Here is a 14832-nt window from a genome sequence, read left to right on the forward strand (position 1 = left end):
AGGCCCCATTGTCTTGGGTGGCAGTTTCTTGTCAGTCATCACTGTTTTCCCGTGTCTTTGAGCTGGTGCACCTGCACCTTCCCTCTTTGTGTCTGACTGTTGGAAATGGCGTGGTCAGGTTGGTCTTCTAGCCACTCATGAGAATGCCCAAGACAGAAGCTTTCCTGGTAGGAGGCTTCTTGTGGTCTCTTCATACTGAGTGGTAAAGATTATCAGCTGTGTTTGCATGTCTTGACGTACATTCTTTTTTTTAAAAAAATTGAGAGGTAGGTTAATAGTGAAAGGGGGAGACAGAGATCTTCCTCCTGCTGGTTCTCTACCCATACTGGTGCAACAGCTAGAGCTGAGGTTATCCAAAATGGGAAGCAGGAGCTTCCTCCAGGTTCCCATGCTGGTGCAGGTGCCCAAGGACTTGGGCCATCTTCTGCTGTTTTCCCAGGCCATAACAGAGAACTGTTATCAGCAGAGGAGCATCTGGGACATGAAGTGGCCCTAACTGTTATGCTGAGCTCAATGTACTGATCCCGAGTGGGATCCTCATCATGCTCTGTGCTATGCAAGAAGGTGATTGGGAACAGTTCTTGGGGGTTTGTATCATAGACGTGTATTGATGAGAGTCAGTGGAAGCCAAACTAGCATGTCCATTCCTAGCCTTCTTCTACTCTGCATTTACCAGCATTTCTCTGTTCTCTCTACAGCGTGCGGTCCCTGACAGCATGGCCTGCACCATATCCCCTTGGCTTGGATGGGCTTTGATCCTATGTTTGGGACTATATTCTACTTTCACTGTCCCAAGGCACTGTCCCCTGGGTGACCTTGCTTGCATTGGCAAGCAGGGATGAAGGGACCAAGTGCTGTGCAATTGTTTGGGCTCCTGATTGCCAGACAGGATGGCCACTCACTCCTGAGTCTGTCAGGCTTTGGCTTGTGGTACTCCTGTGTGGGCAAGCCAGACCCCTCACTTTGTCATGCCAATTCTGGACATGCCCCATGACATGGTAGGTGCCAGTGCCAGCATTACCTGTGTACCACAAACCCACTCTTTCTGATCTTGGAAGGCTTCTATACTAGGACACACAGTGTGGAAGCCACACTGAAAAAGTTTCTGGTTTATGTCACTGTTGCTCCATGAAGGTCAGCACTCCTCTTCCTTTACCTCTTTGGCCTCTCTATAGACCCTTTGCAAATGAAACAATACCAGGGAAGGCCCAAAGCCATCCAGGGCCTAGAAGGGTGGTTCATGGGTTCACCCAGAAGTGTGGTCTTATGGTCCTTGGGTCAGATAGAGGGCCAAGGGGGTGCACACAGGCCAGTAACCACCCTGAGAGCAGGTGGATTGACAGCACATTTTTGGAATCTGTACATGAAATTGCTTTTACTCACCTCTAGGCCCAGTTTATTCATTCATTCACACATATGTATATACATACTTTGTCATTTATTTATGTCTTTGTATATGTGTGTGTGTATATGTGTGTATACATGCTCTCATTTTTTTAAAGATTTATTTATTTGAAAGGCAAAATTATACAGAGTGAGATATCAATAGAGATACTGATTTTCCACCTACTTCTCACTTCCCAGATGGCTGTAATACCTGGGGCTGTGCCAGGCTGAAGCTAGGAGCTTGGAGCTATTTCCTGGGGTCCCACTTAGGTGCAGGGGCACAAGGACTTGGGCCGTCTGCTGCTGCTTTTCCAGGTTCATTTGCAGGTATCTGGATTGGAAATGGAGCAACTGGTCTTGAACCGCCCATACGAGATGCCGGCATCACAGGTGGAGGCTTAACCTGCTAGGCCACGATGCTGGCCCCATTGTTTTCTTTCTCCCGTAACCACGTGTGAGATACCACTGTTCATAGGGATTCCTTCTATTTAAAATGGTAGCCCTTAGCATTGTACAATGATCCCTCTTAGCTTGTCTTTCTACCTTCTATACCTCCATAGACCCTCCACCTGGTGACAGTTTGATGTAATTATCCTGGTGTATGATTCAAGTGATCAGTGCTATTGAAAGCCAGTGTAGAAGCAGGGTGGTGTGTGATGGGTACATTGTATTGTATTAGAATCTATGTCAGAGGCAAGCAGCTGGGGACTGAGACATGGCCACATCTTCCCAGGACTGCTTTTGTCCCTGTAGAGGTTAGGGGTCAGAGGTCTGTGTGCAGCCAGTAGTGGAGCTCTTTGCCTTCCCACTTATTAATCTGCAAGCAGAGGAGCTGCTAACCCAGCGGAGGGTCTGGGGTTCCATTCACGGATGCTGCAGTGATTTTTCCAATACGTGTTCCTGTGGCCTCACTGAGAACACGGACGAGGAGGGACACTCTGCAGGGACAGATGGCATGGGGAGGGGTACTCATGAGTTCCACTGAAAGGACGAGGCAGGGGAAGACATCTGTCCTCTGTCTTCACAAGAGATCTTTCCATAAAATAAAAATTTTTATATCAGTCCCAAGTTAGGTTTTTTAAATGATTTGTTTGTTTGAAAGGCAACGGTACCGAGAGAGATGAAGACACAGGGAGAGAAAGATCTTCCATCTGCTGGTTCAGTCCTCAAATAGCTGTAACAGCTAGCACTGGGTAGACCGAAGCCAGAATACAAGACTTCATCTAGGTCTCCCACATGACAGACAAGTACCTGGGCCATCTTCAGCTGCATTCCAGATGCATTAGCAGGGAACTGGTTTGGAAGTGGAGCAACTGGGACTCGAACCAGCAATTACTTGTGATGCCGGCTTCTCAGGCCACGGCTCAACTCGTGGACTAACAACACTGGCCCTCCAAATTTGTTTATTTTCCAAAAGCTGAGTAGAACTAATATTCAGGCTGCACATTCTTCAGAATTCCCAGGTGACCCCTGACTTGATGGTGGAGAGTGAGGCCCTCCCTGGAGTGGCTGGCAGCACTGTTCTCAGCCACCTTCTACCATCCCATTCCCAGGCCTCATGGAGTGAGGAACATCTGCTGTTTTATTGCAAGTGGAGGGACAGAGAGACAGGGAAGCACAGCCAGTCCCAGGTACTGTGGGTGCTGGGTATGGGTGAGTGATGAGTGCTGTCTCTTCTGCTTTTCAGGAAGAGTCTGTTCATACTGTGACCTCAGCAGAGGCCCTGCGGTGTCAGCAGCCACATGGGGCAATTGTTCACTCTGCCTGGTGGAAGAGGCTTCTCAATGAGGTGGGCCTCCAAGTAAAAGTCAGGTGAGTAATTATCTCTGAATTGTATGTTCATTAAGGGATGGCCATAGCTTCAAGGAATGCGTGGTCAGAGTTCTGGGATGCAGGGGAGGGTGGCACTGGGTCCTTGGGAGGCCATCTGCCCTGGGAAGGAAGTGAGGTGGGCCCCACATGGGCAGAAGCGTCTCTTATCTTGGAGGCCCAGGGAGAAATGCAGTTTTCAGGCCTTTGCCTTGTGTATGGTGGAATGTGGGTCCCCTTCCTACCCATACCTGTTCCTCCTTTGATCTCCTAATGGGTCCTGGGCACAGATCAATGCCCTGAGCCCCTCCAGCAGGGTATTCGATATGTAGGCACACTGTTTGAATAGTGAGACAGTGCTCATGTTGTGTACTGGGGCTGTCCTCTCAGTCTCTTCTTAATGCCCATCTCTCCATGCCCCCCAGTCTCTGTCTTGACAGACCAAAAAAAAGCATGCTAGCGTGAGGTGTCACTCCCTTCACTCCCTTCCTGGGTAAAACCTAGCTTCTCCCTGATTTCTTTCCCATTTCTTTCCTGCTTTTGCCATTAACTGCCTCTGCCTTTCCTTGAGATTCCTCGCCATAAACAACTGGCCTATCCACATGTTTACTTCTGCAAACCTCCAGTGAGAATTGTTGAGCGGTTGATCCTGGGCTAGCAACTGTGTAGGTGGGTTGTTGCGGCTCCCGTTGCCCCTTCTGAATGGAGAATTCCCCAGGTTGTGCATATCTGTGGTCTACAGGGTGGCAGAGTGGATCCACACATGGAGGCGACCTTATCCAGGACAGGTGGCTTTCATTACCTTCCAGGAGCAATGCAAATGTGACTGTGCCCTCCATTCAGCCCCTACTTGTGTATGCATATACTTTGTTATCTACCTTCATACTGAACCATGTGTGCTTATGCGTGCAATTCCCTTTCCTTATACATCCCCACATCTTCCTTAAGGAGCCTCTGTGGATGAATTCCTCCTAATCAACGTACTGGCACCAGCATGTTCCCCTCTGCCACCATCTGGGAGTTCACAGGCAATGACCTTGGGTCAAGTACAAGGACAGGGGTGTCTGGCGTGGCACCTGGCTCCTGTCCTGACTGGCCGAGAGTGGGATCCCTGCCATCTGAAGGCCAGGGAGAACCCTGGGAGTGGAGCCAGGCACTGTGGTTTGTGGCCTGGGTGGCAGTGAGGCCTCCGTTTGTGTTCCTGGACAGCAGCGCTGAGTCCCTCAGCTTCCAAGCTGGCTGCCCGAGACTCTGTCACAGTGGCCTGTCAGTGACTCAGAGCATCTGCCTCCCTGGCACCTGTTGGACAAGCTGGCAGTGTGGACCCAGTGACTAGATCCCATGCAGACTGATGCTGAGTGAGCTGCAATCCTGGCCTTTGATCCCCTTGAAGGGACGTCCAGTGGGAAGGGGCAGCTCAGTAGGCATAGGTGTCTTCCACAGGAGGGGTGCCGAAGGGCAGCCCAAGAGGTGCATCCAGAAGCCATGCTGGACACCCGCGAGATGGCACTGGGTGTTTTTTTGCTCTGTGAAGGGTGGAGGGAGGAACTGTAGGGACATTGCCGGTGGCATTTGTGGTGTAACACTGCCATCAATTGGAAGTTGTTTGCGCGTCCACCAGCCCTGGTGGCCATATTCCTGCCTGGGACTGGTGTAGCTGAGAAGTCAGGGTGCAAGTTGCACCCTGCGAGGGTTCAGAGTCTAGGTAGGCTTGGGCCAGCTTGGTACCAGCATCTTGTGGGCCGTGGAGGCCCAGACACAGGCATGGCCAGGGGGCCGAGCTCCAGGGTGCGTGGTGGCTGTGACCCAGCCAGACAGAACTCGGGAGTCTGGCAGCGGCCATGTCTGGGCGAGGCTTGCAGAATTCTCTGCAAAGCCCTAGGTTGGTCCTGGACAGGATTTCCTCTGATTTCCCTCCTGGCCCAGCACCTAAGAGTACTGTGGCCATTGTATTATGTGACCTCTGGGCCCCAAGAGGATTCCTTCAGCCCTGAACCTGCCTCCTAGAAGACCACAGAGCTCTTCCAGTTTCAAAATCTACAGATCTATTTCCCTTCCTCTGACCCTGGCTCAGTCTTTTTGATATCAGAATATGGCCTTCTAAAAGTCCCCCAAAAGTCCCACCTGGGGTGCCATACGATATCACCATGTGCTTATTAATTCCCAATATTAATAAGCCTGTGTGGGTTCTTGCCTAATATTCAGAGAAGAATTCTGAATACTGGCATAAATGAACGTTTCAAGCTTTTATTCAGTGAGAGAAGTACATAGGAGAGTGAGGGCCCTATCTAAAAGTAGAGAGAAATTCTGAGTACCAGGAGCCAGCCATGTGGAGAAGCATCTAGGCCAGAAAGCATGAGGCAGGTGGCCCCAAGGCTACTCTCTCTGGAGGCCTAGGGCCACAGCAAGCCCCCCCCCCCGCCCCCACTGGCAAAAAGCTAAAGAAAGGAAAAGGGCAGGCACACTGTATCCCAGGCTTTTAATCCACTTCCAAAGGGGAGTGGTTTATTAACCTGATTGGACAGTGGGTGCACAGATGTGGCCAGGTAGGGGCATGAGGTCACACAGGGGCGTGGTGAAGCCATGGTCTTCCAACTCACAAACCTGATCAATTTTATTCTGTATGCCTGCCTACAGCACTTTCATTCGGCCTCCCTGTGTACTCCTGTGACGTTCCAGTCCCAGGACGAGCATAGAGCCACTCCTGACTGAAGTTGTCCTTAGCAGAAGGAGCTTGCAAGTATAGCAGTGCCCCCCATTCAGCCCCACCCCTTCACATGTTCATTCTCACCTGCATGTGCAGATAAGTTCTCACCTCCCAACTTAATCACTTGTACATATGTACACGTATTCCACTTCTTTTGGCAACCCTACCTCTGCCCTGGAGATCCACTGTGGATACATGTTCATCCTTATTAGAGAGCTAGCTCCAGTATGTGTTTCCCTATGCCCAATTCTGGAATTTTCAGGCAATGACCCTGAGCCTGAGCCGGTGCATGGACAGAGGGTGTCTTTGGTTGTGGCCCCTGGCTCCACTCCTGCTTGTTCTGGATTGTGGGACCTCCTTGTCTGCAGACCGGGGAGGGGGGGACCCTTGTGAGAGGAGGCAGGTCCTGAGCCCTGGGGTCCTGGGATGGCTGTAACTCCTCACTCTCTGCTCCTTCCTGGTACCTCTAGGTTCCTACCCTTTTTGTCTGGCTCCCAGAGACTACTGGTCAAAACTGGCCTGTGAATCAGTGAGAAGATGTGGTTGTCCAGGACCTTCTGGGCAGCTGTCGTTGGGGGAGTGCAGTGAACAGATCCCAGTGAGACTGCTTCCCCGTGGACTTGCCTGTGGAGCCCTTGCCGGTTCTCAGAGGGCTGAAGCCAGCTGCGTGGTATTCAATATGGAAGCACTAAGTGCAGGTGTGCTGGCGAGCATCGTTGTGCCATGGTATGGAAGGCAGTCCAGGAGGACAATGCAGAAGCCAGGCTGCATGGGCTCAGGGACGGTGCAGCACCAAGTCCTGTAGCTGTTCCTGCTCCCTGCAGAGCCAGATGGAGCCGCCCTGCTGTGTAACTGCCTCATTGGGTTCCCACTGGTCAGCTCTGGGTGTTTTTTGCAGCACAAAGGGCGGAGGGACTGGGCAGGTGATATTTGCGATACAATACTGCCATCAAGTGGAAGTGGCTTGCAGATCCCAGCAGCCCTGGCGTCTGTACACCTGCACAGGACTGGCTTGGCTGGGATGTGAGGTTGTTGGTGGGTCCTGGGCAGAGCCCTGGGAGGGCACAGAGCCCTTGGACACCCTGCCAGCTTGGCTCCCAGTGTCGTGTGGGCTGTAGAAGGTCCGGATACAGGCAGGACCAGGGTGCTGAGTTCCAGGGCGTGTGACAGCTGCAGCCAAGCTCGGCAGAGCTCAGGAGCCTGGTGGCAGCCATGTTGGGGCGGGGCTTGTGGAAGCCTCAGCCATTTTACTTTACTGGTAGTTGTGGGCATTTTCCTCTTTCCCGTTGTCTTAGGAGTGAAATAGGGAGCCACCTTCTTGGGGTACAGTTCTGTGGAAGGCTCTGCAGATCCAAGGGGGCTTGCAGAGGGACAGTGGGCTGCTTGAACAGTAATGAGGACTGGTGTATTCTCCTTCCTCTTTCCATTTTCGGAGGTGACCTATTCAGCCTGCCTACCGCAGAAGGTGAGGACCCCAGTCCCTGCGGGAACACCTACACTGTGCAGAGTGGAATGGCTTGCAATAGTACTAACAGACATGCTGGGCATCCTGAAAAGCTGAGAGATCTATGTCCTGTGCTGAAGAAGCCATAGATTGCCATGATAGGTGCAGCTTTGGTCCTGAGAACTGGAATTTCATGAAGCACACAAGCTTAGTGGAGAATAGTCAGGAACTTCTGCATCCACTTATGTCAAGAGACATAGTGCCCTAGAGATGCTTCAGCTCCTGTTTGTAAAACATGGTGGCCCCCGAGGACTCGACCCCACTGTCTCTGCAGCCTGCAGGACTGACCACTCAGGTTCCCTTGGTGGGAGAAGCTCAGCTCTCATTTTTCATACCAACTGTGGTGGTGACTACTCTGCTGCCAGTATCCCATTTTCCCTTATCACTGGAGCCTTCCCTGTGGGATGTGCTGGAGGACACAGTTCATTCTGAAACTGCTTCCACTGGATGGCGCTGCTGCTCCAGGAACGGAAGCACCCCTCTTCCCCAGCTCTCCCTCCGCCTTTTGTGGCTGAAAAAAAACAATGGAGTACTCCAAACAGAAAAAGCCAAGAATTAAGGATTACTGTGTTGGGGTATCTTAGCAAGTGGTGTCTGTAATGTTCTCTCTGGGGACTGTAATGTCAGTGGAAAGACAAGAAACACAGTGTGTCTATCTATGGAAGCATCATCTCCTATGGGTTTTGGGCAGAATCTCTTCTTCACCATTCTTAGTTTCCTCTACACACCGGTGGAGTTTTACACACCTTCCTGGGTCCTGTCTCTTCCTGCTTTCATGGGGACAAGAAGTCACAGCTTGTGCTAAGATCACTGCCCAGATTTCCAACTTGTTCTTGCCTCTGTAAATCTCTTGTGCGTTCCTTGACCTCAGCCCAGAGATTGCAGAGGCTCCTTCTCTGCCTGAACCTTCACCCTGTCAAGGACTCAGGAGCAGCCCTGGTGGCAGGAGTGCCTTGTGGGGATGTCAGGAATTGTCAGGGCCAAGTCTAGCTAGTGCACGGTGAGGGTGATTCCACCAAGAGGAAGTCATTTGTGGATCCTGCCAGCATTGAAGGCTGTGCAGCTGGCTTGACAGGAAAGTGAGGGTGCCAGCAGGTCCCGGGGTCACGCACTGGGAGGGCTCAGGCCTTTGGAGGCCCCGGCCAGCTCAGGCCCCCTGCATCTTGTGGGTTGTAGAGGCTCCGGACACAGGCAGGGCCAGGGGACCAAGCTCCAGGGTGTGTGGTGGCTGCGGCCCCGCGGGGCATAGCTCAGGAGCTTGGTGGCAGCCATGTCTGGGCGGGTCTAGTGGAAACCACTGACATGGATCTGTGAGCTGGAGCTGGGGGCATTTGCCTCCCTTCCCTTGTCCTAGGAGTGAGTGGGGCATCACTGCATCTGGGCAGAGTTCTTTGCAGGCTTCCCGGGGGTAAGGAGCTCCCAGGTGAAGTTGCACAGGGGCTTGCAGAGGGAAAGGGGGTTGCCTGAGCATCGGTAGGAAGTGGCACATTTTCCTCCCTCTGTCTCCTCAGAGGTGATCTGTTCAGCCTGCCTGCTGCATTCCATGAGGACCCCAGGCTCCATAGGAGCAAAGACACAGGGGAGAATGGCCACCCTCAGCACTAACAAGCACACTGGGGACCTCCTGAACTGGAAGTGATGCTTTTGCTGTGCTGAAGAAGCCATAAAGGGCAGGAACCAGGATTCACCTTTGCTCAAGATGAAAGCACACAAACCCTCTTCCCCTCGCGCCGAGAGAAACCACGTCCTGTCAGAACTACAGCAGCATGTTGTGCTTCCTCACAGGATGTGCACAGGACACAGTTCATTCTGAAACAACTTCCGCTGGATGGTGCTGCTGCTCCAGAAATGGAACCATCCCGTCTTCCCCATCTCTCCCTCCGCCTTTTGTGGCTGAAAAAAATAATGGTGTCCTCCAAATACAGGAACCCAGTATTACAGGTTTCAGGTGTTGGGGGTAGCTAGGCAGTGCTGTCCCTTAGTGGATGCTCTATCTTGTGAATATAAATGTAGGTGGAAGACAGGAGACCGAGTTTGTGTATCTGTAGATACATCCTTCACATATTTGTTCTGCTCACAATATCATAGTAAGGAATGCTCACTTTGCTGTGCAAAATTGTGGAAATTAAACCTGCCTCGCTGTATTTTTTCTTCTTCCAAAGCATCTTGGGTTTAGTTCAATCTTCTGAGAGAACAACTGCCCAACTTTCTTACTGATTTTTGCTTCGTTTCTTTGTTCTGTCTACATGACCCCAACCCTGCAAGACCCACAGGCCCTTTCTTGAGCATTGCCTTAGCTGCCCCTACTCCCCTCAGACCCAGGCAGAGTAGCCTATGTAGATTGCAGCCATGCAGGGCACCCACTAGTCAGCGCCGTTTTTTTCCTGCACGAAGGGAGGAGGGAGGACCCGAGGGTACAGGGCAGATGGCATTTGTGGTGCAATACTGCCATCAAGAGGAATTCATTTGCGGATACTGCCAGGCTGGCAGCTGAGCGCCTGCGCAGAACTGACTTCCCAGGGACGGGAGGGTGCAGGCGGGTGCTGAGGCCATTTCCACAGGGGGCTCAGAGCCCTTGGAGTCCTGGGGCAGCTCCATTTCCTGAGAGGAGTGGGCTCTGGAGGCTCTGGACCCAGGCAGTGGCAGGGGCTGAGCTCCTCCGGCACTTGTGGCCACTGTGTCCTAGCCCGGAAGAGCCCGCAGCCTGGTGGCAGCCATGTCTGGGCGGGGCTTGTGGAAGCCTCAGCCATTTTGTCAGAGCAGGAGCTGTGGGCATTTTGGTCCCTCCTCTTGTCTTAGGCGTGAAGTAGGGTGGCACACTTTGTATTCTGAATTGTCTGGGAGACTCCCAGTGGTCCAGGAACTGCCTGGTAGAGGAACACAGGGGCTTGTTGAGGGAAAGGGGGTTACATGAGCCCCAGTAGGGACTGGAGCATTTTCCTACCTCTGTCCTCTCATAGGTGACCTGATCAGCATGGCGGCCATCCCAGGAGGACCCAGTCCCCGCAGGAGCACAGATGCAGGCCAGCGGGGAATGGCGCTCATCAGTGTGACAGGTGTGCGGCTCCTCCTCAGTGCCAGTCAGGTGTCGCCTGTGCTGAGGGAGCTGTGACCTCAGCGAGCAGGAATCTGCTGTGCCCCTGAGACCTGCAGGGTGTGGGGGGCAGGGAGAGTAAAGCTCACCCAGTGCAGGGGAGCAGAGCTGCTCAGGCTCCCTGCTGTGCCCTGGTGGGGAGAGTCAGGAAGTGCTGCCTCCCCTCCTGTGCAGAGACACAGTGCCCTGAGATGCTTCAGCTGCAGGCTGTGCACCATGGCGGCCCCTGAGCACCGGCCCCACCGCTTCTGCGGCCTTACAGGCCGGGCCTCTCAGGATCCCTGGGTGGGGGAGCCCAGCACTCAACTTTCCACACCAACCTTGCTGGTGCCTGCTCTAGAGCACTGAACTCACTCTCCCTCACTAGAGCCTTCCACATGGGATGTGCTGGAGGACACAGAGGCCATTCTGAAACTGCTTCCTCTGGATGGCGCTGCTGCTCCAGAAATGGAACCATCCCATCTTCCCCATCTCTCCCTCCGCCTTTTGAGTCTGAAAAAAAAATGATGTACTCACATACAGGAACCAAAGATGAAGGTTCACTGTTTTGGTGTACAAGGGCAATGCTGTCCCTTAATTGAAGGCTTTCTCTGAGGACTGCAATGGAATGTTGTACCTGTTGATGCATCATCTCCTTATGGGATGTTGATCAGAATATTTTTTTTTTTAAACCTTGTGCCAAATTTTACTTAGTTGTCAATTTATTTGTTTAAATACAATTATTTTTTGTTAAGAAGGCTTTTACTTAATGACTACAAATTTCATAGGTACGGTTTTAGGAATATAGTGGTTCTTCCCCCCCATACCCGCCCTCCCACCTCTACTCCTATTTCACCTCCTACTCCCTCTCCTATCTCGTCCTTCATTAAGATTCATTTTTAATTAACTTTATATACAGAAGACCAACTCTATACTAACTAAAGGTTTCAACAATTTGCACCTACACACATACATACAAACTATAAAATACTGTTTGAGAACAAATTTTACAGTTAATTCTCATAGTACAGCTCATTGAGGACAGAGATCCCTACATGGGGAGTAAGTACACAGTGATTCCTGTTGTTAATTTAATATTTAACACTGTTTTTGATGTCAGTGATCACCCGAGGCTCTTGACATGAGCTGCCAAGGCTATGGAAGCCATTTGAGTCCACAAACTCCACCAGTATTTAGACAGGGCCATAATCAAAGTGGAAGTTCTCTCCTCCCTTCGGAGAAAAGTACATCCTTCTTTGATGGCCCCTTCTTTCCACTGGGGTCTCTCTCACAGAGATCTTTCATGTAGACCATTTTTTTGCCACAGTGTCTTGGCTTTCAGTGCCTGAAATGCTTTCATGGGCTTTTCAGCTGGATCTGAATGCCATTAGGGCTGATTCTAAGGTCAGAGTGCTGTTTAGGGCATTTGTCATTCTATGATTCTGCTGTGTGGACTGCTTCCCATGTTGGCACTTTCTTTACCTTTTTATTCTATCTATTGTTATTACCAGTCACTTGGTCTTATTTATGTGATTCCTTTGACACTTATTCCTATCTATATGATTCCATACTTCATATGATCACTTTAGCAGGTAAGATGGCATCAGTACCACCCAACTTAATGGGATTTGGAGTCTCCTGGCAAGTTTTTAGCTGTACCCTTTTAGGGGTAAGTCCATGGGAATGTATACTTTATAGCTCCTCCCTCTAATTCCTACTCTCTTTTTTTTTTTTAAAGATTTATTTATTTCAAAGTCAGAGTTACACAGAGAAAGAAGGAGAGGCAGAGAGAGAGAGAGAGGTCTTCCATCTGCTGGTTCACTCTCCATTTGGCTGCAATGGCCGGAGCTGCACCGATCTGAACCCAGGAGCCAGGAGCTTCTTCCTGGTCTCCCATGAGGGAGGAGGGCCCCAAGGACTTGGGCTATCTTCTACTGCTATCCCAGGCCATAGCAGAGAGCTGGATCAAAAGAGGAGCAGCTGGGACTAGAACCGACGCCCATCTGGGATGCCAGTGCTTCAGGCCAGGGCTTTAACCCGCTGCGCCACAGTGCCGGCAATTTTTTTTTAAGATTTATGTATTTGAAAGGCATAGTTACACAGAGAAGGAGAGGTAGAGAGGGAGAGGGGACAGGGAAGGGGTGGGGGGGGGAGGGGAGTGGGGAGAGGGAGAGTTCTTCTATTCGGTGGTTCATTCCCCAGTTGGCCGCAATGGCTAGAGCTGTGTCGATCCGAAGCTAGGAGCGTCTTCTGGGTCTCCCACATGGGTGCAGGAGCCCAAGGACTTGGGCTGTCTGCTACCGCTTTCCCAGCCCATAGCAGGGAGCTGGATGGGAAGTGGAGCGGCCAGGACTAGAACTGGAGCCCCTATGGGATGCTGGCACTGTAGGCGGTGACGTTACTGGATATGCCACAGTGCCGGTGCCTCCACTCTTACTTTTTACTGGGATCTACAGAAAATCTTAACCACTCCAGGATTTCTGTGCACACTTGTGGAATTTATACACACTCCCCTGAGTTCTTTTTCATGAGTATTCTTCTGTTTTGAGCAGAGTAAGTCAGAGCTTCACATGGAATGAGCTAGAATTTTCCCTCTTGTTATTGCCTCAGTTCCTCCCTCCTGTCTCCATGACCCTGCCCCAGGTGGAACCCCAGAGGCACCTACTCAAGGCAGAAGCTTCCTCCTCTGAAGGACTCAGGAGCAGCCCTAATGGGAGGAGGGATTGTGAAAACATCCGGAATTAGTGAGGCCAAGTGGACAGTGAGGGTGATGCCCTGGGTTACCTTCAGAGATCTATGGAGTTCCGTCACCCCAAGTTTCTCAGCTTGCCAGCCTTGGGTTCTGTGTATCTACTCTGGCTCCAGCCGGCAGCAGAGCTTGGTGAGGGACTATGGTTTTGCAGCTCCTTCTTGGGACTTTTGCTCTCCACTCATTCTCCACATGTTCATTTAATGAGTTTTTCATTCATTCATTCATTCATTCGCATGTGTACATTGACTTACACTCTCACATACTTACTGCTTTCTTTGTTAGTATGTATTTTTTGTCCTATTCCTCTTATATTCCCCCATATTCACCTTGGAGTTGCCACTCTTGAAATAGATTATTCCCAATATCTGGGATATCATAGCTGTATATTTTCTCTGCCAGCCCACTGGTGGATATTGTACAGCAGTTTACCCTTGGTCAGGTGGATGTCTGGTGAGGCACTTGCCTCCCATCCGGACTGGCCCCTTATTATCTGAAGGCCCCAGTGTCTTGGGGTGGCGGTTCCTTGTCAGTCTTCACTCACTCCAAATGTGTCTGAGGCGGTGGCTCTGCACGTCCCCTCTTTCTGTATGACTGTTGGAGACTTGGTGGTCAGGCTGGATTTTCAGCAACTTATGAGAATGCCCAGGTCGGAGGGTTTCCAGGTAGGAGGCAGGTGGTTTGGGATCCTCTGTATGCCCACTCGAGGTTTTTCCCATGGCTTCATCCTTGTCCAGTGGCAAAGATAGCAGCTGTGTTTCATGAGTTGAAATCCATTCATAGGATTTTATCCTGTGGCTGTAGCCTTTGGGAACCATACTCTGGGAGACTGTAGAATGGAGGATGAGATTCTAAGAGCCAGGGGTGCCAGATTTCAGACTGGATCTAAGTGGACACAGGTTCACTCTTGGTTTAGTAGAAGAAGCAGAGGAAGAAGAATAGGGGTGTGTGGGTACTAGAGAAGGCCTGTTGGCATTTCTCATTCATTACTGTGATCAAGATGATCTTTTTGCCCATCCTGAAATATTTTGGGTTACCTGGGTGAGTGCTATCCCTTAGTGAATGTTCTCCCTTGACAAGAGAAGAAACAGAATGTGTGCTTTTATGGACTAGCAGAAACTTCTCGCAAGGTGTCCTTACCCCAGTGAACGGTACAATTACCTCCTGCCCTTTTATGGATGTTGTGCTGGCTCAGGGGTCAGGGACTCTATCAGAGACCTGTCCTCAGCACAGTAGGTGTCTCCCCCTCGGGGAGCAGAGGCCTCGGCTGTTGGGTTTTCTTCCGTTTCATTTCTGGCTCACATTTCTGGAGGATCCTAGTGCCTAACAGCAGTGAGGTGGAATCACTTTGGTGTCCTGTTTGTCACCAGCCCTCCAGATCCGGATGTCAGGGCGTGCTGCGTAAGCTCAGCAGTATAGGCTGTAAGCACCCCCAACTCAGGCCCACCCTGGTTCTTTCTGGGCCTCCTACTCAGACACCTCACTCCGTTTTTATTCCAGATCCACCAACCATCAGGAGTGTCTGCCAAGGCCAGGGACCAGGTACATACTCCTGGGACCACAGCCCTTCTTCAGAGATCTTGACTCTCCCAGAGACAAGTGTC

The 14832-nt window shown here is 51.2% G+C and overlaps 1 protein-coding gene across 37 annotated transcripts in view; it reads left to right on the plus strand.

The window, feature by feature from the left end:
* Positions 1 to 14832, plus strand: part of LOC103351904 (uncharacterized) — a 262291-nt gene that overhangs the window by 42829 nt on the left and 204630 nt on the right. For 34 of the 37 annotated variants that reach the window (XM_070066604.1, XM_070066590.1, XM_070066581.1 and 31 more), the window contains one exon: positions 3074 to 3198. In XM_070066604.1, the coding sequence (XP_069922705.1) occupies positions 3074 to 3198 (125 nt within the window). Of the gene's footprint in view, positions 1 to 3073; positions 3199 to 9007; positions 9348 to 10366; positions 10463 to 14832 lie in introns of those variants that run through there. The other 3 variants (XM_070066600.1, XM_070066609.1, XM_070066615.1) reach the window with 2 other exon arrangements.

Source organism: Oryctolagus cuniculus, chromosome X (assembly GCF_964237555.1).
Source record: "Oryctolagus cuniculus chromosome X, mOryCun1.1, whole genome shotgun sequence".
Taxonomy (NCBI): domain Eukaryota; kingdom Metazoa; phylum Chordata; class Mammalia; order Lagomorpha; family Leporidae; genus Oryctolagus; species Oryctolagus cuniculus.